Raw genomic sequence first — 27,252 nt, 5'->3', positions numbered from 1 at the left:
TTTAGGCATTTAAGCTTACACGGTGATGCCATAGCCCTGTTGACGGATAAACTTTGCAAGATTTCATTCCTGTCTACTACAGACATTAAGGTAAACACCAGCGAGCCTTGGGAGAGCACTCACCACACCACTGATCGTGTTCCTTTTGCAGCTGCCGTGCAAGCCCACAGGAAGAGGTCACTCAAGGAAGTGAGGTGGAGACAGAAGGTCACACGAGGAGCCATTTTAGCCACAGGCCACAGTAGGAATGGGACTGCGGGTCCTAAATGCTAGACACTAGGTGCATGGTGATAAATAGGGAAACAACAGATCAAACACTTTGGGGAAACCTCACACTTTATTGATCAGGCCACAGTCTTTCAATCAATTAATTGATCACCACGTACTGCATTTCTGAAAAGAAATCTACCACACTGGTTCTACAATGATTATTTTGAGATATGCCTTCATTTGATATTTTAACATCCAAACTTCAACACAACCAGAGCAGAACTCCTTTGCAAGCTCACCACAAAGGGATTTTATGGTTAGACCAGCCCAACTCCACTGTGATTATACAACTAAGCGCATCCTCTGTAGGCCAAAATGTAGAATTGAATGGAACATCGCACCTCCACTCTTTTCCAGAGGTAGTGCTTATGGCCTACCCTAACTAACTACACATTTGGCTGGAACTAAGTACTCTGTCTTCAGTCTCCCCAAAAATCTGTTGGCTTAGCTTACCAGTTTATCTTTGTATAATATATCCCAACGCAAATTATTTTTCTGGATCTTTAGACAAAGAATGCAGATGCAATGTAGCAGTCAGCCAAACAATTTTAACGAGACACTACTAATAATCAAAACTTCATTTTAACTATTGTATGGGATAATTGTATGTCTCAGCTAGAGCACTTATTTAAGATACACCGCCACTGAAGATAATTAAAAATTATGCTTCAGAGAAGGATGCTTTTAATAATTCTGATCAACAGACTAAATATTCAAATACAGTATCTAAAGGCCTAATTGCATTGTTTTAAAAATAATCACAATGATTTCATGGAAAGCAAGAGCGTTTAAAATAAATAAATAAATGTGATTTATTACAGCTAATCTTGATTGTAGAGCCAGTCTTCATTGCTTAATGTAAATGGGCACATTACTATGGTTACGTTTATTATCAGATCTTTTTCTGAGTGTTGTGGTTTAACCCGGCTGGCAGCTAAACACCACACAGCCGTTCGCTCACCCTTCCCCCTCCCTCTCTGGGATGGGGGAGAGAAACGGGAAAGTGAAGCCTATGAGTTGAGATAAAGACAGTTTATTAAGACAGGAAAATAATAATAACAATAATAATAATAATAGTGATAATGGTAATAGTATTAACAATAATAATGTGTACGAAACAAGTGATGCACAATGCAATTGCTCACCACCCGCTGACCGATGCCCAGCCTATTCCCGAGCAGCCGGCCCCCCCACCCCGGCCAGCCACCCCTATATATTGTTTAGCATGACGTCAGATGGTATGGAATACCCCTTTGGCCAGTTTGGGTCAGCTGTCCTGGGTCTGTCCCCTCCCAGCTCCTGCTGCACCCCCAGCCTGCTCGCTGGCAGGACAGAGCAAGAAGCCGAAAAGTCCTTGGCCTGGTGTAAACACTGCTCTGCAACAATTAAAACATCAGCATGTTATCAGCGCTCTTCTCATCCTAATCCATAGCACCCTACCAGCTACTATGAGCTACTTAACTCTGTCCTAACTGGAACCAGGACACTGAGCCTGACATATTAGTGTAAATAATCAAAATACGGTGAAAAAGATTTCAACCTACTATATACTTCTTGTTCTCTAAATCAAGAAAGCGCTTGAATTTGGTTACTAACTTTGTCAAACAGGACTGAAGGGGACTAGTAGATCAACCTATCAACAGTGATGACAGTTAAGAAGTTGGTTTTAGGCCAAGAGTCTATAAGACAGGATTGTGTTCAGTCTAGTTTTTACCCAAACAAGCTATGAATTGCAAATTTTCATTTACTGTTTGGGTTGGCCTACAACATCAGGAATTGGTCTACAGAAAAATGCTACAAGTTGGTCCAAAGATGGGAGTATTTCTGATTCTGGTGGAGCCAAGGTTTAGTCACATGATGCCTAGACTTGGTGTCTGGCAACATTTATAGGAATTGGCGCTAACTCTGAAGTTGATCTAACAATGGAAACATTTTATTTTCGAGAGCACAAGAGAAAATGACAGTTGAACAAAGTCTGCACTATCTTTGGCAGTCAAAACCACTTTTTATCCACAAAAATACCGTCAGTGTCACTACATGAAAAGAAATTTCTAATTGAAGCAGGTGTATATCTATGTGAGGTGGGAAGAAAGAACAAAGTTAAAAGTTGTTGGGCCTGTTGCTTTTAGTACACAGAAGTTATCCACAGACGTGACATAAGTATGAAAAATTCAGCCACCAGTAACCAGCTTAAGATGCCAACTACAAAAAAAACATGAGGTATTTTGCCTTGACTGGAACAGTCTGAACCAAGACCAAACCAGACTGACTGTCTTGGTCTTCATCAAAGAGGAAAACTCTGGATGAAATGGAAATTGAATGGAGTTGTCATTGCTCCAGAGCCTTATTTATAAGGGAGACCATACTTCCAAACTACTGGATTCCAAAACAGGAGCAATCCACACACACACACATACACCTCTTACATATTTATTTCTAAATAGTCTAGGGTTATAAGTTGTGGATTTGGGTTTATTTGAACACTATGCATCAGTACAGGTACCTTCAAATGCTGTACCCCTGAGTGGGCATGTTTTATCCTGCTTTAAAACAATGACATAAAACACAATTGTACTGATACGTTTTTCTTGTGATACTCTTAAAGTTTCTCTAGGTCCCTGTCAGACAAAGCAAAGGGTTGTTCAGGCTCTTTGACAGAAACATTCTTCAGAAGTATAACACGCTGAAGCACTGACAGCAAAGTATGTTATCAGAGCAATGGAAAAGTACTTCTGTGGACAACATAATCTAATATGACTGTGGGCCAGAGGAAATCCACTCTTAATCCCCATATTTGTTCTGGTCCTTGAGGATTGACACTGATGAATAAAATAAAAAACTGGGACAGATAAACTCCTGCCTGGTTTTTCTGTCATGTGGTTCCCTTATCCATCACACCATCATCACACAGGGAAAATTATTGTAAACTATTCACTTATGGTGTGTACACCAATACTCCTAACTCCTTTACAAGGCCTAGGAAACAGGCATTGTCCATCCTTCATTCCATAAAAGCATAAATTCAATGAAAAATCTACATGCAAGATCTTTGCTGCTCTCTTCCCACTACACTCTTGCTCTTCAACCTCTTTCAAGTGGAATTCCTCCAGTACAAAACTGAAATCACTTTTTAGCTTTTTTTTTTTTCTTTCCTTTACTGACAGTAATGTACACCGCCAAGCCAAGCCAAGCCAAGCCAAGCCAAACCAAACCAAACCAAACCATTTCATATAGTTTTGTTGTACCTTGGGAAACAGCAATCAGAAACCTGTGGAAAGTTTTTAATTTATTTTTTAATTTTCCAGGACTCCCTAAAAACTTCCGTGCTACATCTTTATTCCTTCTAAGCAAGTTACTCCTGTTTTGAAAAATTCCACTGTATGTAAGATAATCTCACTGTCAGAAAGGAATCAGGATTTTTAGCACCTGCATTTTCTGGGACTTTTATTAATAAAACACTGTGTTTGGAAAAGACGGGGTGCTGAACCTTTTAATTGTGAAATCTCCTTAACCTCTCTGATGTCTGTGGCACAAAACTTGAGCCTAGTCACTACTAGGGGAAGAAAAATGACTCTTCAGCTGGGCCAAACAGCCCCACTCAATTTAATCACTGCTGTATCAGTCAACATTTCTGCTGCATGGAGTTCCCATCAACATGGCTCTTAAAAGACGTGCTTACAGCACCCAAACAAAATACATTTCAGTTTGATTCTGCCTATCATTTCATCCAGTGCAATTTCCAAATACCTCTGGGCTGGATAATTAAGAGCAATATTTCATTGTCGGTGTGCAATATATCAGCAACTTGCCAGAGGAAGCAAGATAAGTTATTTTTTCAAGGAAGCAGGAAGCAAATTCCCCAGACTTAGAGCTATATAGGTTACAAATTGTCGTCTTGTGCCTTTCTTGCTATTGCTAGGCTTGAGTTTAGGTCTCGCTAAACTTATTATGTGGGAATAGCCAGAACTGGCATTTTATATTTATACCTAGCACGTGTGAGCAGAAAAAACTAAGCTGACCCATGGACAGTTAGTATGCTACACATTAATAAAGGACTGGTTTTTGGAACTAAATTTGTGGTCAAATCATAGCATGGTAAGGATAATTGAAGGAAAGAGATCATTTTTATGTAAGACCCAAAAATCAGGATATGGTAGCAGCCTCATCAGAAAAACTACATATGTTTACAGATATTCAAATGAAAAATGTCAGGCTAAGGACTGGACAAATAAATTAATCCAAAACAAAGCCAAAAATCTCATTACTTCTTTCCATTCTTCCAACATATATCTGCTACTTTCTATGATAATTCAATATATATCTCTAGTAAGTGGAAATTAGCCCATAATATCAGAGGATTTTGTTTATGCTTAGGATATTTTGATATAAACTAATCATTTTCCACAAAAAGGAAATGATAGAAAAAGTGAAAGTTTTCATTTCAAATTCAGCTGCACCACCTGTTCACAGAATGAGGGAGGACTATGACAAAAAGATTGTAAGTTCTTGTCAGCATGTAATTGAAACTAATAATGAACACATACAAGAAGACAAAAAATAAAATTGAATAGAAAAGTATTGCTGGCATTTCTAACTTCTGAGGGTTTGGCTGTGCAAAAAGACTTTCAGCAATATTGTACTTTGTATTATTACTTTTGCCTTAAGAGGCCAAAGCTGAAAACCAGCTCTCTTCTGTGCAACATCTTTTCTCTCCCTTTTCTTCTAAAACAGTTTGGAGAACTCCAGCATACATGTTTCCTTGGAGAAGGGTAAAGATAAGATGTAGCAAAATGCTGATTCTGACAAATACTGATCAGACTAGGTATGAGGCCTCCTTTTATTCCTCTATCTTACATTCTCTATGGTGACAACCCCTGCAGGATTTCAGTTCCATATATGGATGGCCAGGGATGATCTCTCAAGAGAATTTATAGGTCCTCATATTTCTGGATCTCATGATCATATTCAATCCATAGTTGATAACAAAATTTTCCCACAAACCAGAAAAGTGCCAGCTTCTCCTAGAAATGATAAATAATAAAGAAATAATAAATAATCACAAGATTGTTTTATAACACAAAGTATTAGATTATTTTCAATTGCAAAAGCCTAAACCAGTATCGAATATAAAAAGCCTGTACTGAATATGTAACTAAAAATATTATTCTCAACGTGGAAGGATCCTTCAGTACAAAAACTATGGGAATCACCAGTAAATTCCCTTGCTTCCTATATGAAAAATTAGAATGGGTAACAACATTTGACACCAGTATTACTGAGGTACCATTTTTAATGACATGATAAAACCTCACATTTAAATAGGCCTGGTTCTCTTACTATCATGTGTCTTTTCACTGACTGCCATGAAGTTATTCCCACTTCACTTAGGAGTGAGAGATGACTATATGGTACATTGAACTAATCCCAAGGCGTCTGGACATGGTTATAAAGCTTCTTCAGTCATTTAACAGAGAGAAGCATCCTCTGTGTAGAGTGCTTGGTGAACTCAGTAGCTAAACTGCTATAAAAGGAGAAAGATTTTGCAGATCATGTCATAGCCATCAGTATAAACTATGCGATTTTATTCTGTGTCCACCATCGTATGCCTATGTCTGTACCTTTTATTTTCAATATAATAACAAAATTTTATCTATTGCCATGAGCTGTTATATCACTACTCTAGTATGTTGTTCATTTTTAAATGTTTGCTATAAAGCAAAGATCAGTGGAGTCCATTTAATAGTACTACAGAAATTTTTACTTCTGAGTGCCCTGAGTTTTGCAGCAATAGAGGGACTGCATCAGTGAATCTGTTTTGTGGCCATCATCTTTGGTAGTAGGTAGATATTTCACAGGTAATATGAAAGTAGTTATCAAGTGTTTTGTGCTGTAATTTTACTGATACCTGCAAAATTTTTTTGATCTTTTTGGATTTCAGCAAAGCTTTTGACAGTTACCCATAGGATCCTGCTGGACAAAATGTCCAGCGTACAGCTAAACAAATACATCATGCAATGGGTGAGCAATTGGCTGACGGGCAGGGCTGAAAGGGTTGTGGTAAATGGGGCCACAACAGGCTGGCAGACGGTCACCAGTGGGGTCCCCCAAGGTTCCATTTTAGGGCCAGTGCTCTTCAATGTTTTTATAAACGATTTGGATGTAGGACTAGAAGGTGTTTTGAGCAAATTTGCTGATGACACTAAACTTGGAGGAGTTATGGATTCAGATGAAGGTGAAAAGGCCTTGCAGAGAGATCTGGACAGATTGGAGAGCTGGGTGATCACCAACCACATGAAGTTTAACAAGAGCAAGTGCCAAGTCCTGCACCTGGGATGGGGCAACCCTGGCTATACGTACAGACTGGGTGACAAGACGCTGGAGAGCAGCCCTGCAGAGAGGGATCTGGGGGTTTTGGTTAGTAGCAAACTGAATATGAGCCAGCAGTGTGCCCTGGCAGCCAGGAGGGCCAACCATATCCTGGGGTGCATCAAGCACGGCATTGCTAGTCAGTCAAGGGAAGGGATTGTCCCGCTCTGTTCTGTGCTGGTACAGCCTCACCTCGAGCACTGTGTGCAGTTCTGGGCACCACAGTACAAAAAGGACATTAAACTGTTGGAGAGCCTCCAGAGGAGGGCGACGAAGATGGTGAGGGGCCTAGAGGGGAAGATGTATGAGGAGCGGCTGAGGTCACTTGGCTTGTTCAGCCTGGAAAAGAGGAGGCTGAGAGGAGACCTCATCGTGGCCTACAGCTTCCTCACGAAGGAGAATGGAGGGGCAGGCGCCAATCTATTCTCTTTAGTCACCAGTGATAGGACCCGCTGGAATGGTGTCAAGCTGTGACAGGGGAGGTTTAGGCTAGACATCAGGAAGAGGTTCTTCACCGAGAGGGTGGTCGCACACTGGAACAGGCTCCCCAGGGAAGTAGTCACTGCACCAAGCCTGTTGGAGTTTAAGAAGCATTTGGACTATGCACTTAGTCACATGATCTGAATTTTTGGGTAAACCTGTGTGGTGCCAGGAGTTGGACTTGATGATCCTTATGGGTCCCTTCCAATTCAGGATATTCTATGATTCTATGAAAACTCATGCAACAAAAAAATCCTTGGAGATATTCTAAAGCCATCTGGACACGGTCCTGGGCAACCTACTGTAGGTGGCCCTGCTTGAGCAGAGCAGCTGGACCAGATGATCTTCCAACCTCACCCACTCTGTGATTCTCTGGAAATGAAACCCCTCCACTCTTGCAAACGTGGTGTAGCAGTACACCTCTAGAACTACTTAATTCTGCTCACAAAAGGTGAATATACTTTTAACACAATATAGCTACTTCCATTCTAGCCAAAACAGTTATAATACACAAACCGGTATAGTCAGCGTTTTCACTGACAGTTACAGAATAAAATATATGTGAGTGAAGTGGCTTCTTAACTCCCTCCACTAAGAATTTCACTCGTGCCAAAGCTCAGTGGGTTTATATGCCTTCTGCATTTTGTAATCTTCCCTAATAAAACTGTGGATGTTTTCGTTATTGTGTTATTGAGATAAGTGGATAATCTTTCTTTTTTCATTTTCTTTTTTCTTTTTTCTTTTTTTTTCTGTTTTTCTTTTTTCTTTTTTCTTTTATGGATCCACTCAAGTTTATGGTTTCTTGAATTCTTAACTTCATGGTAGCATTAACAATCAGCTCTTACATACAATTAACAGCTAACCTTTACCCACGATGAATTCATTATACATTTCAATTTGGGTAAAAAAGATGTAACTACAATTCTCATTAATGAAGAGCCTCTTTATTTTATAAAGACAAGGAAAATTCCAAGTGTCTTGGTTTCAACATGAATCTCTGAAAATCACAACTGTCCAGAGAGGTTTCAATGGTACCACGCACCTTTCCATGCACTTTGTTTGCACTGACATGTTTTGAGCTTGTGCTCTTCAGCATCACAAAAAAAATAAAAAATACATAAAACCTATATAAACTCATAATGCATTTCCAGATACTAAGCCTAAAACCCTCTCAAAAAGTCTTAGAATCTTCTCACCACTGATGAAGCTAAGGAGCAGGTAAGCAGAAGATGTGCTTCAGCTCTGAAGGGGAACTTTTTTAAAAAATAATCTTCTGTCCGAACCATCTCCATGATACCTTCTGTCTTCACATATCTAGGATATGTCTAACAGCAACAGCAACACTTAGACTGACTTTGGTCAGTGCAGAATGTAACCCACTGCCTTCACATACACACACAGTTGCAGTTTTCAGTCCAGTTATTCCTACAGAGTCAGAACAGGGAAGAGAAAAGACAGACAGTCGTTCTCTCTTCTGATATCTTGAATAGAAGAATACCAACTGACATTTAGAGTAATCATCTGTATACAAAAGTCTTTGCAAACAATGTGGTTGCAGTGGTGTGAATAGGGTTTAAATCACCTTGCAGGAGCTTTACTCCTAGTGACAGCTCAGATCCCACTTGAATTTTACAAGCAAGGAAGACTTGGTGGGTGGCATCCCTGCCTTTGGCAGGGGCATTGGAACTAGATGATCTTTAAGGTCCTTTCCAACCTGAGCCATTCTAGGATTCTATGATTCCAGGATTGACAGATAAACTATTTTCTATATTTCATAGGACATATGGTACATAAATCTTTGGGACAACCATGAAGTTTGACAGCACTGTTTTTAGAGATACTTTCCAGAGGAAAGCAACTTGCCTAAGGTCACCTAGCAAATCAATGGCAAAATCAATGTCAGGCTCTAGATATTCCCTCCTTTAGTCTCCTTTTCTAAAAAACTCCATCATCACTACCACATTTCAGAAAGCGATATGACACAAATTGATTTTGATTTTTAAAAATGAAGAAAGTTTATTGTATAATGAAGTGAGTGCTTACTAATTGACCTTCTGACCAGATTGTCTGAGACTGTTTTGACAAACAAGAACATCAACTCCTAACAGATTTGATTAAATTAGTAACTACAGCAAGCTTTTGCTAATAACTAGGTTTAACAGAGCACATTATTTAATATCTTATTTGCACACCCTAATGAAACAACCATTAATGTACTTTCTAATGTCATCAACACCACTGCCAGTGGAGATGAAAACGTGATAACTTCAAGGTCCCAAAGTGAGGAAAAATTACTAACAGGAAGGAAGAAGATGGAAAGGAGAGGGGGAAAGAGAAGTCATTTGTAATTATCCAGTGGGTCTTAATTCCTAAGTTTACCCTGCTGTATTTGATAGCTGATGCTATTTCAGTCATCTGTATGGGATGTATTCCTCCCACCTAACTTTAGGCATGGAGTCTCACAAATTGTGAGCATGATTTCTTTAACACCACTCCAATGGAGAAAGACTTAAAGTCCATGGAACATTTTGTGTAGCTATAAAGGGACTAAGAAGCCTCCCCTACAAGAGCCTCGCTTCATTTGTATCAAGACATCCTTGACACTCTGCCACTGGGTAGACAATAAAACTGAGAGAACAAGCATACTGGCACTGATTCTGTGGTTATGAAGACATAGGGAGATGCCTCCATGGTCTAGTTCTGACATCAGTGTCACTTTAACCACTGTAACAAAGAGCTCATTTTTAAAAAACACACTAGAAACCCTGACCAAGTATTTGCTCAGTTTCTCTGGGTTCCAAGCCTGGTGAGACATGGTTCAAATATGTCTCTACTGCTTTCAAAATCACAACAGTGGTTTTGTGCAAACATACTCAGAAGACCAAATATGGCAGCTTCTGTTGTAAAGATTTAATGAGGTGCTAATGTGAAACCATGGACACTACGCAGAAGCTAGAGACAGGACTTACATATATGAGCTTGCCAACCTGACTCTAAGAAGCTTGAAGGAGTCTGAGGTAGTGAAAATATTTCAGTTTCACCGATACAGAGTTTTATACAGATTTTTAAAAACAAATATTTTATGTCATTCTGGTTTCAGGGAAATACCAGCCCAATATAACAACATATGTGTAAGTACAAGTTAGTGATATAGCAAAATGTTATTTCACTTCTACCTAGCAGTATTTGATGGAAAGCAAACAAACAAACATAAACAAACAAACTGTTGGCCCTGCTGCTTAATAAAACCACATCAAAGGGCTTTAATTTTGCAACTCTCTTTTGCATTAAGAAAAAATATACCATCCAGCAAGCTAAAGGGTCAGTTTCCCTGAATCCACAGATAATTAATATATGGCCAAGAAGATCAAGGGCCTACTCATTAATCAGGAAAATAATATGCATATATGGAAAGCCTTCCTTATATGTATTCATATATTCTTGCATTTTTATTTACACAACCTTAAAAAGAATTCTTATACTTGCTCTTTTTGTCATCTACCTATCTCTCTAAATATGTATTAGTTGTGTGTATTTCAGATGAAGAACATGATACTATGCTATAATAATTTTTGATTCAGCACCAGGTAGACAACCCTCATACCCTGAATAGCACACCAGACTAAATGCCTCAGCAGTTCATGTTATAGCTGGGGCTTTAAACTACTCCGTAAAGAAAAAGCTCCTCTTCTAGGCTTTTGGCTTTGAGCAGCTCACTGGATTAGATGGGCTTTATGTTTTTAACAACTTGCTTTCCAGATGTTAAATGGCTCTAAGGATTAGATGCATTTTATTAAAACCAGCATGTCCCAGCTTTGAGCTGGAGTTATCCACAATGTGAAACACTGTTTATTCCACAAATCATCAGAGAACAGAAGGAGAAGGACACCACTGAAATCACCAGATTAAGACAAGCGTGAGCAGATTTAACCTAGCATTTTTTTCTTTCACTAAATTCCATAGAAATATCTCCATTAAAGACATACTTTTTTTTTTTTCTTTTCGTATTTCCCATTCAGTTTTGAAGTGTTGGACGAAATTGACAATTTGTCCAAAAAAAAAAAAGAGAGAGAGAGAGAGAGAGCTAGTGGAAAAAAATTCTCCATTTTCACTGATGTTAGATGTGTTATATCTCTATGTCAAGCCAATAGCTTAGTATTTTTGATCAAGTAGTAAAGCAGGCTTAGCACTAACTGGCCCCAATTGCTTCCGGTTGCAATTCCATTGGCTAATGAATGAGTCCTTCCACTTTCCAAGGCTCTTTGGTCCCTTCTGACCCCAATCCAGGAGTGCGTATAGCCATGGAAACATGAGGCGGCTAGCGACCTCAAGCTAGTCAATCTTCCACAGAGTGGATGATGTGCAAGTGATTCTCCTGGGTTGAGGAGCAGGTTGCAGGATTTAAAATAAATAAATTAATAAAGCGAAATACATCTTTTCACCTCTTCAGAGCCTTTATAGCAAAGAATTTCAATTCAGATAAAAATTAATGAAAAACAAACAAAAGAGTATTAAGCTCTCTTATTTTAAAAGAAATCTCTATACCTCCTGAGGCAGGGAACAGAACAGAAAAATATAGTACAAAGGTAATTTTAATCATTTTAGAAATACAGAATGGGCATCTGGGTCCTCATCTCCTCAGCTGCAGAGAGACCAGACCTTGTTAGAAAGAAAAGAAAAGAATTTTTTTTTTTACCAAAGAACTAGCTCTCAGGGTGACCTTATAGCTCCTTGCTGTGTTGCTTTTGTGGGTTTTTGTTTGTTTTTGTTTGGTTGTTTTTTTGTTATGTTTTGTTATTAAAAAAAAAAAGTTCAAGAAGAAGTGTGATAATCTAGCCTGTGACAGCACCAGCAACTATAAGTATGGGTAAGCCCTTACTTATGTAACTCATAATACCTAACTCTTTGTATGCACTCCAGTAACCAGTGCTTCCTCAAGAATTACTGGGGATAAATTTCATACCAAATGAACAGTAGGATATATGTGGTTCAAACTGTAATCCCCAGTGACCAGACAGTTGTAAAAAGCACCATCATCAATGATGCCAGGTTCATTAGCTCTCGAAAGAATGAATTATCTCTGCTGTGATATTGAATGCTGACTCTGTTTGGCACCATGTCTGTGTCTACTGCAGAAAAAAATTATTGCACAGAGCTAACTGCAGTGAGATATAAAACCCTAGTGTTAGTGATCTGAGGGGTTCTTGCTTTGAATGGTTTGAGCTGTGTACATAAAGCTGGTCAGTTACTGACAGCTGAAACCCTACCAGTTCCTGATTCAATCAGTTGACAGTCCAGTCCTTGGACAAGTCAGTATGATTTCTGTTGACTCGCAACTTAGGGGCTGATACCTGCTGGACCCACCTGGCAGTGCAGAGGGAAGAAAAGGCCATCTAAAATCTCTGAAAAGGCAGATGGAGAGGTTATGAGCCTTGGTCATTTGGAAATATCTCCATACTCCTCCTATTTTCAGAAATATGACATTTTCCATGACATTTATACTTCTTGAAGGGAAATCAGAACAAAACAGCCAAACAGAGAACCACATCTTCAGTAACAACTAAGAATTAATTATTCAGATACAAAAGAACCGATTATGAAAAGTGTAACTAATTTGTTTGATAAGTAACTTATTGGAGCTCAGCAATTTCTCCCTTTACATAATTAGATGCAGAGCTAGTGGAATTTCCACACTGCGATCCACACTGCCCACTATTTTCAGAGAGTTGGCTATATAATTTATCTGTTCTCCTAGAGCTGCTGCTAGTAGAAGTCTGTATCATCGATCATGTCAATAAAAAGACAGTAGGTTTGCAACTGTGCTTGAAACTTCAAGATTTCCTCCTTGCACTCCATGTATCACTTACATTCCCAGACAGCATTGGTGGAGGAGAGGCATGGTTACTGCTTCAAGTATCTCTGGCAGTCACTATAGTTGTCAAAAATCCCCCATTTTTCAACCAGTTTTCTTTTGGTCCATATTATTGCAGCTCTCTGGCCTCCAGTGCATAAAACCCATTTCCATCTTGCCCAAATCCCTCTTCCTCACACAAATTGACTCCAAAAAAGACCCTTCACTCTCTTGAATTCAAGGTTCTTGCACACCTCTAATGACTGAAATACAAATGGGAAGGACTAATAGGGTTTTTATAACAGCTCCACGCTCTGCCTAAATTTATCTTTTTCCCTGCAGGCATCGGGAGCTGACACCTCTTTGACTCTTTGTCCTTAAACACATAAGACCACAGTTCCACCCACTCGTGAGCAGGAAATATGAGAGACCAGCAGCCGTTTAGACCTGCACCACTTCCCTCAACTGCTCCCTGTCCTGATTCCTGTGATAGCTGGGACCCCTGAGACTGAGGAAGAGCCTTTCTCTGATAGTGTGAAGGTTGGCACAAAAAAGGTTGGTTCTTTTTCACCTGAGTCTCCATCTGATGCAAAATTGGAAGTGATGCTTTGAGCGACATTTACTAGATTAAAGCTTCAGCCAAAGGCAGGTTTTGGATTTGCAGTTTGCCATGGTTGTAAACCGGGAAGTTTTATCATTTTAACTTCAGCATCCTCCTCCTTCCAGATCACTTTTTAAACTCCTTTCATACTCAAGCTTACACTGCAGTGAGCCCTTCTACACCCCTGCATCAGTTGGAAACCAAAGATTCTCAAAGATTCTCAGCTGGTGCTTGCTGAAATAGAAAATAAATCCTTCAACAGAAGACTGGGAGAAATGGGAGACATATTTCACTTGCTAAGAGAAATGACTCACTTCTGCTTCTCTGCAAATCTCATTCCCTGAGGAGCTGCTCAGAGCCAGAAAAAGAGGGAGAGGGAGAAGTGGGAAGTGCAAAAGCAAAACTGCAAGAGCAAAGCTTTTAGCATTTTCAGACCAGTCCCTCATTAATTGCATCATGCAGGGACTAGTGGAAAAAAGAAAAAAAGGTACTTTCATTTTCAAAGCTCACTTAATAGCATGATGACTGGCAGTGCATGGAGTATGCACATCAGCTAATGAACAGTCAGCTATACCATAACATACTGGTAAATGCCTTTGGGCTGATAGCAAAGCAATTGCTCATCCTTTTTATTTATATATTCAACAAAACAAAATCACCAAGTAAAATCTAATTATAAGCCCAAATGTCTATCATTCAGGATACTAGAGCAATCTCTCCAATTACACAGCACTGGCTGTGAAGGACAGTCTAAAGAGAAATCCCTAGGAATGCTGAACAAAAAGGCCTATGAAATCATAACAATATCGCCCCCCCTCCCCCCCAACCCATGGTACATGGCTAATAGATGTGGATATGAGTCTTTTAGAGTAATGAACAAAAAAAATCCCTTTTCCTCAAACAGTAACCTGTTGCTGACACTCTAGTTCCAATGTTATCCCCTAGGAAAATGAAACAAATGAAAGGAAGGATAGCATCTCTTAAAACAAAAATACTTAGAACTTAATATAATTGTTGTAGAAATATTAATGTTGCCAATGTTTCTGTATGGTAAGTGGGCATGTTAGGAACATTATTACCAATATAAAGATGGTGAGGAAAAAAAAAAGGAGACAGAAATTAAGTGACTTATTAAATGGCCAAGACATTGAATAATATAAAAGTCAACATTTTAATTAATTTTTTTAATGACTGAATTAAATTGCTGTATCACAACTCTCTCCAGTTTCAAAAATCTATTTCCTTAGGGTCTAATTCACATCTCACTCATAACTATAAATCAGGAATACTTTTGCAGATGTGAATGAATTACATAGGACTAATTTCAGAAATGAAACAGACAATTGGTATCTGAAGAAAATATAAAAAAATGCTGCTATTTGCTGCTGTTGCTAATGACAGAAGAAATAGAAAGGAAGTTGCTCAGAAAAAAAATCCACAGAAATATTCTTGTCAGCATAAGAATATAGGAATAGACTTCAAAAGATCTTCTCAAACAGCAAGAAAGTATGTTTATCCATCTAATAATTGCTTGTTAAAGGGAAAATAACCTTTGTTAGCAGGAGTGTGAAGCCTGTAGAATTTCCTTTTCCTTTTTTTTTTTTTTAAATAATTTTTATTTGCTAAATAGATCTCTAGATGAGAACGTGCTTTCTTTTCTCAGTAATTTTTTTTGGCCTTGAAATGGAAGCTGCAAGCTATTTGATAAATGGATCAAAATAGCCTCCCATCCTCCATCCCCGGAGGAACTATCTGTGAAGTACCATCTATTCCTTGCATAAAATCACATTTGAAAATAATTTGGTAGCATGATACAAGCACCTCAAAATAAAAGATTTTTTAAAAAACGTTGTTGACATAGATAACATTTCTGAATTCTTTTCAGTTCTGATGCATGTGTGTGAGGGAAAAAAAAAAAAAAAAAGAAAAAAAAAAGTTTGCTCAGCGGGATATTAGCCAAACAAAAACAAGGGAAAAGGGGGCAAACACTCGTGTTACAGTATGTGTGTATTAGAATCTGAATACAAAATAAGCATCTGAAAATTAGTGTCTGAATATGAAATATCTATCATTTGGAAAGATGTGGAAGTCCTCCAGTCCAGGAATGAAAAACAACACCAATCCCTACTTGAGCCAGAAGAAATAAAGCATTATTAGCAGAAAACACCTCTCCAAGTAGTAATACTGGTGAGTCATTCAGAAGCAAATCCACAGACTGGTATCCTCATATAAACCTTTCAACAAATTGTTATAAATAATGAGCAAAGGGGAACAAATCACACTCTATGGTTCGCTAACCATTCAAGAACTGGGAGTAAAAGGGTCAACGCCATCTAATAAATTCACTCTTAGGAACTGTTGTCCTCTGCTTTATTTCTGCCTCCCCATCAGCAGATGCTTCTTGCTTCTCCCTGATTTTGTTGCAGCAGCAATGTGAGGCTGGAAACGTGCTGAGGACCCCACAGCCCGTGTTTCAGCAGGTGTGTCTTCCTCTTGCCCCTCTCTCTCCACTGGGCTTGCCCCAGAGCAACTGGGCTTGAAAACAGACCACACACGTCCACACGCAGAGTACAGTGCACTTATGCACTGTGGCTAGGTCCTACCTTTTAATCCAGTGCAACTCAGCCAAAGACAGCAGGAGACCAGGAGTGTGACCCACTCAGGGGCAGAATGGTCCCTCCTTGTAATCCATTATTTGAGTGGCATTTTAAAGCCCCTTACTGACATAGATAATAGCTCTGAAAAGGAGAGGGAGCTGAGTCCCCCAAGCCTACATATCTGTGTTCACCAGTTATATAGCAATGTAAGGAAAGCCAGCACATCTGTCCAAAAGTGCATTTTTCCCATCCAATCTAATCACTAGAACCATCAACCTCCTGAAAAAAATAAAAAAATAAATTAGAGAAGAAGCCTGTATTCAGCTGAATAACCTGTATTTTACTCCTGAGCCCTCAATCTAGGCTTGCATATGTTCATCATGTCCGAATTCAGATGCGTAGGCATACACAATATAAAACAGTGTCTTTAACTACCTTTTATGACAGTCATTGCTAAGAACAGCCCATCTTCTTCCCCCAAATGGATGTTTTCACTAATTGATTAATTGTAGCCAACAAAATTGCACAACTTGTGTTTTGACAACTTCTCACTGTTACTGTCTCTAGACAAGCCCTGTTTGCTGCACTTCACCATGCTGGGCCTTTTGGCAGTCTCCCGAATACAATTATTCTAGCCAACAATCGCAATTTAGCACTCAAAGCAAACCTACTAATATACAAAGGTCTGTAATTCAGTAATTTGGAAGACACTGTACCTACAAACCCATTTGTATTTTTTTTAGGACTCATGGTTTCTTGCAAATGTATATGTCTTGTCACAGATTGGTGACCAGATGAATACCTGTCTCTGTACTCATGCTCAATTCATTGGCATATCTCTTCATCTTGACATGACCTTGTGCTGTCAAATAAGAGGCAGCAAAAACTCAGCTTAGAAATTTATGTAAGCAAAGAAGTCAAAACAAAAAGCTGTCTTCCTGTGTGCGTGTTGAAAAAGTGTTGTAATATTTTCCTTTCTCTGTATTTTTTTTTTCCTTTTCCTCCACAATTGTTCTATTTTACAGAAAAATAGCTCATTCTTTCAAAAGTATCTATGGTATGTCAACAGTAGACATCCAGGTACTTGGGTATATACCATTGCTAAGATTTCTGCTGTGGATCATCCCTGATTTTTTCTGAAAAGTATAACAGACCCATTAAAAAAAAAAAAATTAAATCTGATTCAAGAGGTATTCCATGTTTTAAATAGGGGGCATATATTTGGATCTATAATCTCTCTAATGCTAGAATAAATGTGATTGTGTCCACTCTAAATAAACTATATAATGTTTATCACAACAATAAAGTAACAAAATACAACAGACAGACAATGGACTTTTACAAGCAGACCTTTTCTCCTATTTTCCAAGAAGTAATTTCCAGTACAATTAATCAAAACTGCTCAAGTCAGGAGCACAAGGTGTAAGCCGACAGCTTCTTTGAAGGGAATGAGATCAGAATCACATGCAATCTCACTGACACAAGGCAGAGATCAGGTAAACCACATGAACCATGTAAATTTGACCTGACAATTACGCAAAGCTTAACCGAGTTTAATACAAAAAAAAAAAAAACCCACAAACCTGCTAGCATTGCACCCTTTTCCCCTTAGTACTGCACTTAACGAAAATGGAGAGAAGGTTGTAAGGACGGCTCTTCACATGGTGTTTTCAGCCTGGCAACAAGAAGGAAGTGCCAAAATTCTCAGGTCAATGCTTCAGTGTCCTTTGCAGCACATAGTTCAACAAAGTTGACTCAGATCAAATTCACATAACTTCGAAATCAAGTTTTTGTGAGTAAAAAGTAATTTTAAATGCTTGAACAACTCAGCCTACAGAAACACTGACTGGAAGCTGAGCAGCACTTTTTTTTTTTCTTGTTCACATTGATTCTACCCATACCCTCATCACATCACTCTCACATCCTATCTTGATCTCTAGCACATCATATTTCAGTAAAGTGAAAGTAAGAGCACAAATACAAGCATGCTATTTTATCAAAATGAAAATAAGCCAACACTGTAGACTTTAATGTGAGCACATGAAACATGTGTTTGAATCCTTGCTCTGACACTTTTTTCTGTGTGCTTATACTCTAGAATTTTAAGGCTATTTAAGTGTTTTCTGCAGCTACTGATACCTAAATTGCTTTATTTTCAGTATACATGTGTAAAATAGGATGATAATGCCTACCTCCTTGCAATAGCATCTACTTTTCTAAAACATGTACTGAAGTAAAGACTGCAGGGTGCCTGGAAACCACAGTAGCGGAGATCAAATAAGTAGAAAAACAATCATGCAGTTTTAGTTTCAGATCTTGCATTTTTAATTTTAATTAGAGATTTTTTTCAGGGTATTATGGAAGAGTAAACATTTAAACACATCAGCTTTAACATGGAATCTCACTAGAAGCACAACCACTGTAGACAATCTCCTGCCCTTTTTTCATTCTGCTAAGCAAGTTATTTTCTTTCATGTACTCCAGTCTTGCCAGTTCATATTCCAGATTATCTCCCAATCACAGTGGCAATGAAAGAGGAAGGAGTTAGCTGATGGAAAGCAAAGGAAGTTCCACACCCACTCAGTGATCCAAACATGCTATCTCAAGAAGACTCCAGGTTACAGAAATAAACATGTTGAGAGTATGTGTAGAAAATCTTTAATAAAAAGAAGTAAGTAAACAAGAGAAGATTGAGGTAAATATACTGTACATTAGTAGTACATAGTACAGTTTTGAGAGGAAGAGTTGGGCAGAAAGAAGGATGGGTCTGACTACATAGAAAACTTGAAGAAACTTTCTTTTTAAGGCCAGGAAAAAAATACCACGCTACATTCAGCACCACTATGTATATATATAGTGTATATATAGTATGCAGGGAATGGAACAGAGATGTAAAGAGATGCCTTTATTTCTCAAATCTGTTATATTAAAACATATACCTTCATTAACACAAAGTTCTGAGTACGGAAGTCCTCTTCAGAGGACCCAAGTGGAGTGGCCGTATACACAACACAAATGACTGGTGTTTCTGTAGACTGCAGTAGGAACTAAAGTTCTCAGTGTCTCTCAAAGCCTCATTTCTTTTATTCAGACATCCAACAAAGAGTGTACAGTGCAATCACTACAAAAATCTGAAACAGAAACAATTCCCATTATACGTCTCTTTGACCTGTGCAAAAAAATAAGTAAGTAGTGCATGCCTTTGGATCTGAACAGGATCTTGTTTCAGAAAGGCTTTTCCAAAATCAGTAACTATGGGGGAAGTCAAGTTTTTGAGTATTTGTCACATAAATGTGTTATACTGATAAACCATCAATTCATTTATTTTCAGTACATAAGCTAAGTGCTCTTTTGTTAGAACAGGGGTAAATTGTAGTCTCTGCTGTATAGTCATATCACGAGTATTAGAACCTGCGTGGATCACATCTTTTTGTTCTTATGAATTAAAGCTGTAACAGAAGCTTGAAATCTCAAGTACTCGATGTAATTATACCAAATAAATGTGATAAAGAGAAGACATCTGTGTTATTAAGTATCACAAAAGTAATGAGTGTTTTTTTACTTATTTGTTTTCAGTAAACTTCAATGTTGATGCTTTTTTTCAGAGTAACATTCAAAAGAAATCTCCACTGAGACAGAAGCTAATGTAAGAAACACAGGTTTCTATTTAATATTTCATTCATAAAATAAATTAGACAGTATAGCAATGCAGATGAATAACAAGTAAAATATTTTGACAAACATGAAAATGTCACAGACCCCAAGACTCATCTTTAAATCAGACTGGCCAGCTAATATTTCATCCATATTATGTGGATCGGTTATGTTGATTGACCATTTGCATGAGATGCACCATTTCCCTTTAGTATCACAATCCCCTATTAGTGAGCAGCAGCATGTTTTTAAAAAAATAGTAAATTAAAATTATTTTCAAGACTGGCTGACAACAAGCAGTACTGAAGAAGAACAGTGGAAAGTTGAGAGTGGGGCTGAGGAAAGGCAAAATGGTTCACATAGGCATAGTTGGCATCCATGAACACTGCAGCTCTGGACTGAAGTTTTTCTTCTGAGTTTCTGGTTGTACTTAAGCCAAGACAACTGAGGCAGAACTGCCTGTCTCAGGGCCTTTTGATTTTCTGCTTCTGCCTGAGCAGATGTTTTAAGAATACACGTATAAAAAATTATATATATTAAAGAAAATGAGTCACTCCATTTCACATTAAAAAAAAAATTGTTTCTGGGCAGTTCTTTAATCCCATTTGCTTCCCTCTCCCTGTGATAAAGTGGATTCCCTTTGTCTATATCCACATCTGAAACTAGGAACACCATCTGTCAACTCTGACTATTTTCCAGAACCATGACAAGAATATTTTGAATTTCTTGTCAGGACAAATCTCCTCATTCTGCATAAAAGTACTGAAGAATAGGATTTAGAGGTTTATTTTCTTTAGTGTTTTACTTGGGGTCTCACAACACGTGAAGATAACATTAACTTGCATAGTTGCTCTATGTGCACAGATGGTGCTTTCTGAACTAATTCAAGTATTGATTATATAGAGGATTTTAAAATAAGGACTACTCAGCTCCTTCCCACCAAAAAGATAGCCATGAGCATGACCAAAATATGTTCAGGAGATTAAAAAACAGGAAAAAAAATCTGTAATAAATTTTAATTTCTTTTTGACTCCTGAGATCCACAGATAATCATCTTCTATATCTATAAGGACTAAAACCTGATTTTTGGGGTTTCTTTCTTAAAAATAAGACAAGAAACTCATGAAAAGACGTGAAAACTGGCAACAGCACATCTCCTTTTGAGACCAAAAGTCACTGTGCAAAAAGGCTGTACGTAAAAGCATTGTAGAAAATAAGGTGAAAGATATTCCTTGGAGAAAGCTAGATAGCAAGAGATTTTTTTTTTTTAGCAATTCAAGTGTGGATAGGTCCATAGATCAGATCAAATCAATGCACCGAAGGGATCACATAAATTTGCACTTACATTTTATAGGCTGGGGAATAATCAGAGGATATATGTTTTCCTTTCACACTTCAGAATAAAGGAAAGAGAAGTGCCATTCACAAAATTAATCTTCTGTCTCTTCAAGTCTTCTTCTCCTCTTGCACCAGTATCATTTCCACAGATCTCACTGGTTTCCCCACAGACAGTATGTTCAACATTTTCTGTCCCTTCCCCGGCATCCATTTCCCTTCCTCCAACTCTCTTCTTTCTTCCTGGCCACAAAAGCCAACAGCTGACCTCTGCTACCCTCCCCTGACTTCTCAATTTACCCAGTTCCTCATGTTCCTTCGCTTGGTCTCCTGCAGATCCACTCTTTTCTCTCCTTTCCCTTCTCTTCCTCTTCATCGTATAATTCTGCATAGAAATTTATTAAGTTCATCTTAAAATTTATCCTTTTTTTTTTTTTTTTAATTATTTTGACTCTATTGCTCCAATGAGAAAAGCTTCTGACATTCATTCTTGCAAACCATTCTCTAAATTCCAGCCGAAATCAGTTCATGGTTTCTTTATCCCTATTTGTACTTATGCCAGCTCTCACTTAGCTTAAATGTTTTACTCTCTTTTGTTTTTTTTACCTCCCTCATAGCCTTTGGTCACATATTGTCTCAATCTTCATTCATTACACAAAAAAGCCAAACTCCTCACTTCTTTTACATGACAGCTGCTCAGTCCTCTGTTGTTCAATAGCCCTTCCCTTTACCAGTTTGAGCTCATTCTTCTTGATCTTCCATGGATTTGTGCCAAATTATGATTGCAGTCAAAAAAAAAAAAAAAGGCAAAAGAATGGAAGAATTTCCTTTCAGCTTTCTCAGAATGAGGTGGTTAATTGTAACATTGCTTCTTAAGGAACAAAGAAAAAAATCCTTTTCCTTTCAGGTGAGCATATTTTACCTTCCTCTTCTTTCCTTTGGTTCATCTATTGAATGATAGAAGTTGGTTTGTCACAGAGCTGTAAGGAAAATGCAGAGAACTTGGCAATTCCAATAGCAATGACTATTCAGGCAGACAACCTCACCTTGCAAAAAAGCAAAACAAAACAAACAAATAAAAAACCACCACTAATGAAAACGCTACGAGGGATTTTGCGTGTGCAACTCTCCTGTAAATAGTACAGGTTTTTAAGAAAACCTGCCTTCTTCCATGTCACTGTAAGGACCAAGCTGTTTGCATTTAGACTTAGAGCAATCCTGTGGTTTGAGATAGAGAGATTATACAGGGATTACTGAATGGAAGTATTTCAATTTTGGAAAACTAGGTTTTAATGTTCCCTAGTAAAAGTATTTTTGAAAGAAAATATAATACCTCAAGTGACTGCTATTTATTTCTCCAGTGAGTGTGAAATCACAGTCCATAACCTTGGAGAGATGGAGATTGGTTCTGTACCCCATATTTAAATATTATCAGTAATGTAAAACACAAAGGCACTGTATTACTAACTGTGGCCAATTTCAAACAAGAAAAGGTACCTTATAAAGAGACCTATAGACAGCACACAATTTTTTTCACTTTCAACGCATTTTTAATACGATACAGTAAGGGATACATTCTCTTACTGATATGTAGACTTAACTCCACAGTACTCATGATAGGATTATGCAAACACAACAATGGTCAAAGAACACACTTATCTGTTAGACCTGTAAGAGAATATGTAATCTGGATGTACAAATAGATGGCTAAATGCAGAACACAGTGAAAATCATGAGTTTTCTCATGGGAAAAGAAATTTTGTCTTGCTGAAGTCATGGCACCAATTCAAATGGTACTTAACCAGAAACTGGTGAGTGATGATGTGATCTTCTGTTGAAGTTCTCCCAAATGAGTCATTAATCTCTGACTATGATACCTCAGAGATTGTGAAGTTTGTTGAAATAGCCCCATTTCATTGTCTCCTGAAGTTTTAAATTGCAAGATGATAGTCACTATAGCAAAGAATTAGGATATTATAATGTACTTTTACAAGAATACTAAGATGAAACTGGGAACAGCACTTCTCCCCAAATGTGGGAAAGCATGCTGGAAGCAACAGCATCCGCATCAGAGGGCAAAAGTCTGTACGATCATACCCAGGGGTGCCAACACATAAATGGATAAGACAGATGTGATTTGAAAACAATCTCTGCCCACACAGATTCCAGCAGGTGTAATTATCTCTTTGTCTCCTTTCACTCAAAATGCTGTTGCCATAATGAAGAACATCAAACACATTTTCCTTCCTGTTAGTCATTACTATTGTATTCCCAATAAGAGATGACCATGCACAAAAACCACTCTGGCTCCACTTCATCCCCCCAATGGGGAATTATGAAATCATCATTAATTTGTGAAAATATCGTTCATGGCAGTGAAGTAGGACTGGTCTGTATGTGAGAGCACTTCTTCCTTAACCACTTTCTAATTCAGGTACATCAGTGTAGACATTAAACAGAAACAAATCACTGTGCCGAAAACAGTTGGCTACCGGCACAAAGAATCATACCATTTCTCAGATATCAAATCAGATAGCATATAAACTACCTCAAATAAATCAAGTCCATTTGAAAACTAGTTATGTGTCTGGCTCTCCATTTCCTTCTGAGAAATCATTTCCTGAATCTGCTTAATGTAATGGTTAACACATTTCCTTCTCCTGACAACACTTTTTTTCTGGACAGGTAAAACCCTTTCAGCAACATTCTTCTTCAGCTCAAATGGCTCTTCTCTGGCATTTACATCTCAGATAGTATTTACTGGCAATCACATTTGCTCTCAGCTTTCTTTTTCAATTTGGGACAATCTGTAGTCCCTGCTCAACCTACCTGTTCTTCTTCAATTTCTCACCTCCAAAACATCTTGCCCAACACTTCCTATGATCACAACAACCATTTTTCAATACTGATTCTAGCTATCATGTGAATGAACAGTATGCCTAAAACTTTTCCCCTAAAACTTTCATTATCATATTATAAAATTGTGTGTGGGTTTTTTTTGTTTTGTTTTGTTTTTTTCAAAATTGCTGGGGAAAGAAAACACTCAGGGGCTAGGTCAGTAACTGCTGTCTGTTCCAGGCATTGCTGTTTATGTGCACACTGAAATGACCAATGCTTCACACATGCACAATCACTTGGCCCACCAGAGCTGCAGACTGCTACAGTAGAAAAGAGAATGTATCTTTCACCTATATCATAACCCTTACGAGATGTAAGGTAAAATATCAGCATATTTTAGGTGACAGACCCAGATTTTCTGCAACATCCCTTTCGTTTTACAGCAGTCCCACTCCTCTTTTATTTATATTGATAAAGAACAGTTTGATATTTGTTTTACATTCCTTTGCGAAGTCTTACACTGCTCCATGTTATGACATGCTGCTTTTTAGGTGAAAGCATTAAAATTCCATTCTGGTAAGCATTCATTTGTTCTTTTGCCACTACACTGACTTCTTAAGCTAATAATAAAAAAAATAAATAAGTTAAAATAATTGTTTTTTAAAAAAAAAGGTTTCTCTGGGTACTTCAAAGTTTGGGGGAGCAGAAGTCAATAAAGCAAAACTACAGACACCTCTTATCTTTGTGTGTAAGGTACAAGCTATCTTCACAACCTGTATAAAGATAGAATATTGTACACACATCCTTAAATTGATAGAATTACAGTTTTGTATTATGTATCAGTGGAGCTCGTCTTGCCTTGAATTAGTAGAATCAGGGTAAACCTTTAGAATCGAAACTATGATAAGCCCAGGGAAAAGTATAACTGAAAACCTGTTTCTTGTCACTTTAACTTTTGCACAAAAGGGCAAAAGTTTAGAAGGAAAAGGACAGAGATGTTAGAGCTGGTATATGTGAACGCACAGAGCCAGTGCAGAAGGGATCAGAAGAGAATCACAATGTTTCCACTCCATCACACAGCATGGAACTTGGGATTCCCAACAAGCAAACACTTTCCCTTGCAGTTGAGCAAACCTATGGACACATAGGGGCTCATCATGTATCGTGCTAACAGCAAGGTGACAGGAAAAGCAGGGCATACACATTGGGATGCAGCTTATATTCTGTAAAGACAGTCTTGAATGTTTAGACTCCAGTAAAATATTTCCAAATTGCATTTTATTATTTGCTTTTCTTTGAATATTCCTGGGCCTGAGGTAGAAACACTGTCCTATAAAAACCCCTTGAATACTTGGATCCTCCCCAAGACTGAGCTTTCATTATATACAACACCAAAAAAAAGCTGTATTTAATTGCAGCCTAGACAAAGGTTCCTACTTCCTTCATCTGATCAGTCATCATTTCAACTCTGCCACATGCTGGAAATGCAATTAAAATATTTTTCCACAAGCACCCACTCTCTGGCAGGAGTGACAAGTCAACATACAAAATTATGCCATTGCTGAGTAATGACAGGAACCAAGTGATTGATATTGGTACCTGGGACTTCAAGGTAACTGTAATGTGTATTCTAATGCCATACGCTTCAGCATAACAAGCCCTTTCAAGATTATTAATGACTACAGGATTTTTTTTAATGATGGCTGATAAATAATGGATGGAATAAGGGGCTGAAAAATATTTTCTGTTACAGCAGACATTTATTGATGGCTTTACTGCCATTGCAATGGAAATACAGAGAGAAAACAAATACGTTTAAATATTCACCCCATTAATTATATGAATTGATACTTTCACAAAATGTAGAGTTCACAAAATGTCCTGTAGAGTTAACAGCAAAACTGACTGCCAGGATTTTTCTCAGCAAATAATGATTTTATGCTATGTCTTTGAATTTTAATAAGAATAGAATAATGTTCCTAAGGAAAATGCATGCTCCTTTTGAACAAAGATGTGTGCACTGAGGGACTCACAATGCAAAAGGGCTGACAGACTCCTCATCAGCAACAGCAGTTGTAATATGCAAACTCTGGAGTATGCCAAGAACGAGAGGTCATCATCTCATGGATTGTAATGGGTTCTTCCACCAACAGACTTATGTCTAAGTTGAGCACAGGACTTGGCAAAATAATGCACAAAGCAATTCTGTGGCTCCAGGATCAGCCTCTGAGCAGACTGGAAGCTATATAGGCATGTTCAACATGCGGCCAGCCTGAGATAACCAAATAGTCTACCAGCAACATGTAGTAAACCAGGCTCAGGACTATGCTAAACTATGCAGCTTCCATTTCAGAGTTGACACGTCTGGATGATAAGCAAACTGATGAATGTATATTAGCCCACAAAATTAAAATAGTCATGCACATAGCCTGCTGATTTACTGTGTTGGAGAGGATTCTGAGTCTCCCTCTCCCTGTTGGGTCCTCCAAGCACAAGGATTGAGATAGCACCTTCAGTCGCACATCTAGGTGAGACCCTATGTGGGTTATTAGACAAGTCTAACCTACCTATCTGCATGCATGCAGGCCAAGATAATGATTTTAGACTTTTATTTTGTTTTATTATTTTGGTGGTTAATGTAAACACAGAAACTTCAAGGAAGTATAAAGAATTCAACAAAATCAGAGGTAACTCCAGTCTCCAGCAATGACAAATAAAATTCTGCAATGACAAAAGCATTCAATAAAAATTTATTCTCTGTGTACATCCCCATGTTCAGTTGTTCTGGACAGAATTTGTAGGCCAAGTTCATTTTTTTAAATCAAATATAATTGTACTAAAAACAGCCATATACTTTTAAGCTTGTTGGGTACTAAATACAGAGAAGGGAAAAAAAATGTTGAGCGCAGGAGAGCAATAGCTCAACATTGGTGTTATGAAAATGAGACACCTCACCACTCCACCCCCCAAAAAAATAAAAAATAAAAAATAAATCATGAGTCAGTGGAGTACAGACCTTGCCAGCGCTGCAGTAACTGCATATTGCAATATAAATGCCCACAGTTTTTAAAAATACAGGCCATGTAATTACCCATAAACATCCACAAAATGTTTCAGCTAACCCTGACTTCTTCACAAAGACCTTCTCAACTCCTTTTCTCTTCATTCCTCATGTTCCTTTCTTTGTCTGCTGTCTTATGTTATTCTCTCTCTTTTTTACATGAAGCCTGACATTTTTTCCTTCAATGAACTTAAAAGAA

The 27,252-nt window shown here is 38.0% G+C and overlaps 1 protein-coding gene across 26 annotated transcripts in view; it reads right to left on the bottom strand.

Annotated features, from left to right (window-relative positions):
• Positions 1 to 27,252, bottom strand: part of PDE1C (phosphodiesterase 1C) — a 388,068-nt gene that overhangs the window by 124,627 nt on the left and 236,189 nt on the right. Inside the window, exon 1 of one of the 26 annotated variants that reach the window (XM_083822160.1) lies at positions 124 to 22,099. The exons of the other annotated variants lie outside the window; for them this stretch is intronic. Within the exon in view, the coding sequence (XP_083678286.1) occupies positions 124 to 224 (101 nt within the window). The 5' untranslated portion in view covers positions 225 to 22,099. Of the gene's footprint in view, positions 1 to 123; positions 22,100 to 27,252 lie in introns of those variants that run through there. 26 annotated transcript variants of the gene reach the window in all.

Source organism: Anser anser (assembly GCF_964211835.1).
Source record: "Anser anser genome assembly, chromosome: 2".
NCBI lineage: Eukaryota > Metazoa > Chordata > Aves > Anseriformes > Anatidae > Anser > Anser anser.
This window is presented reverse-complemented; position numbering and strand designations above follow the sequence as displayed.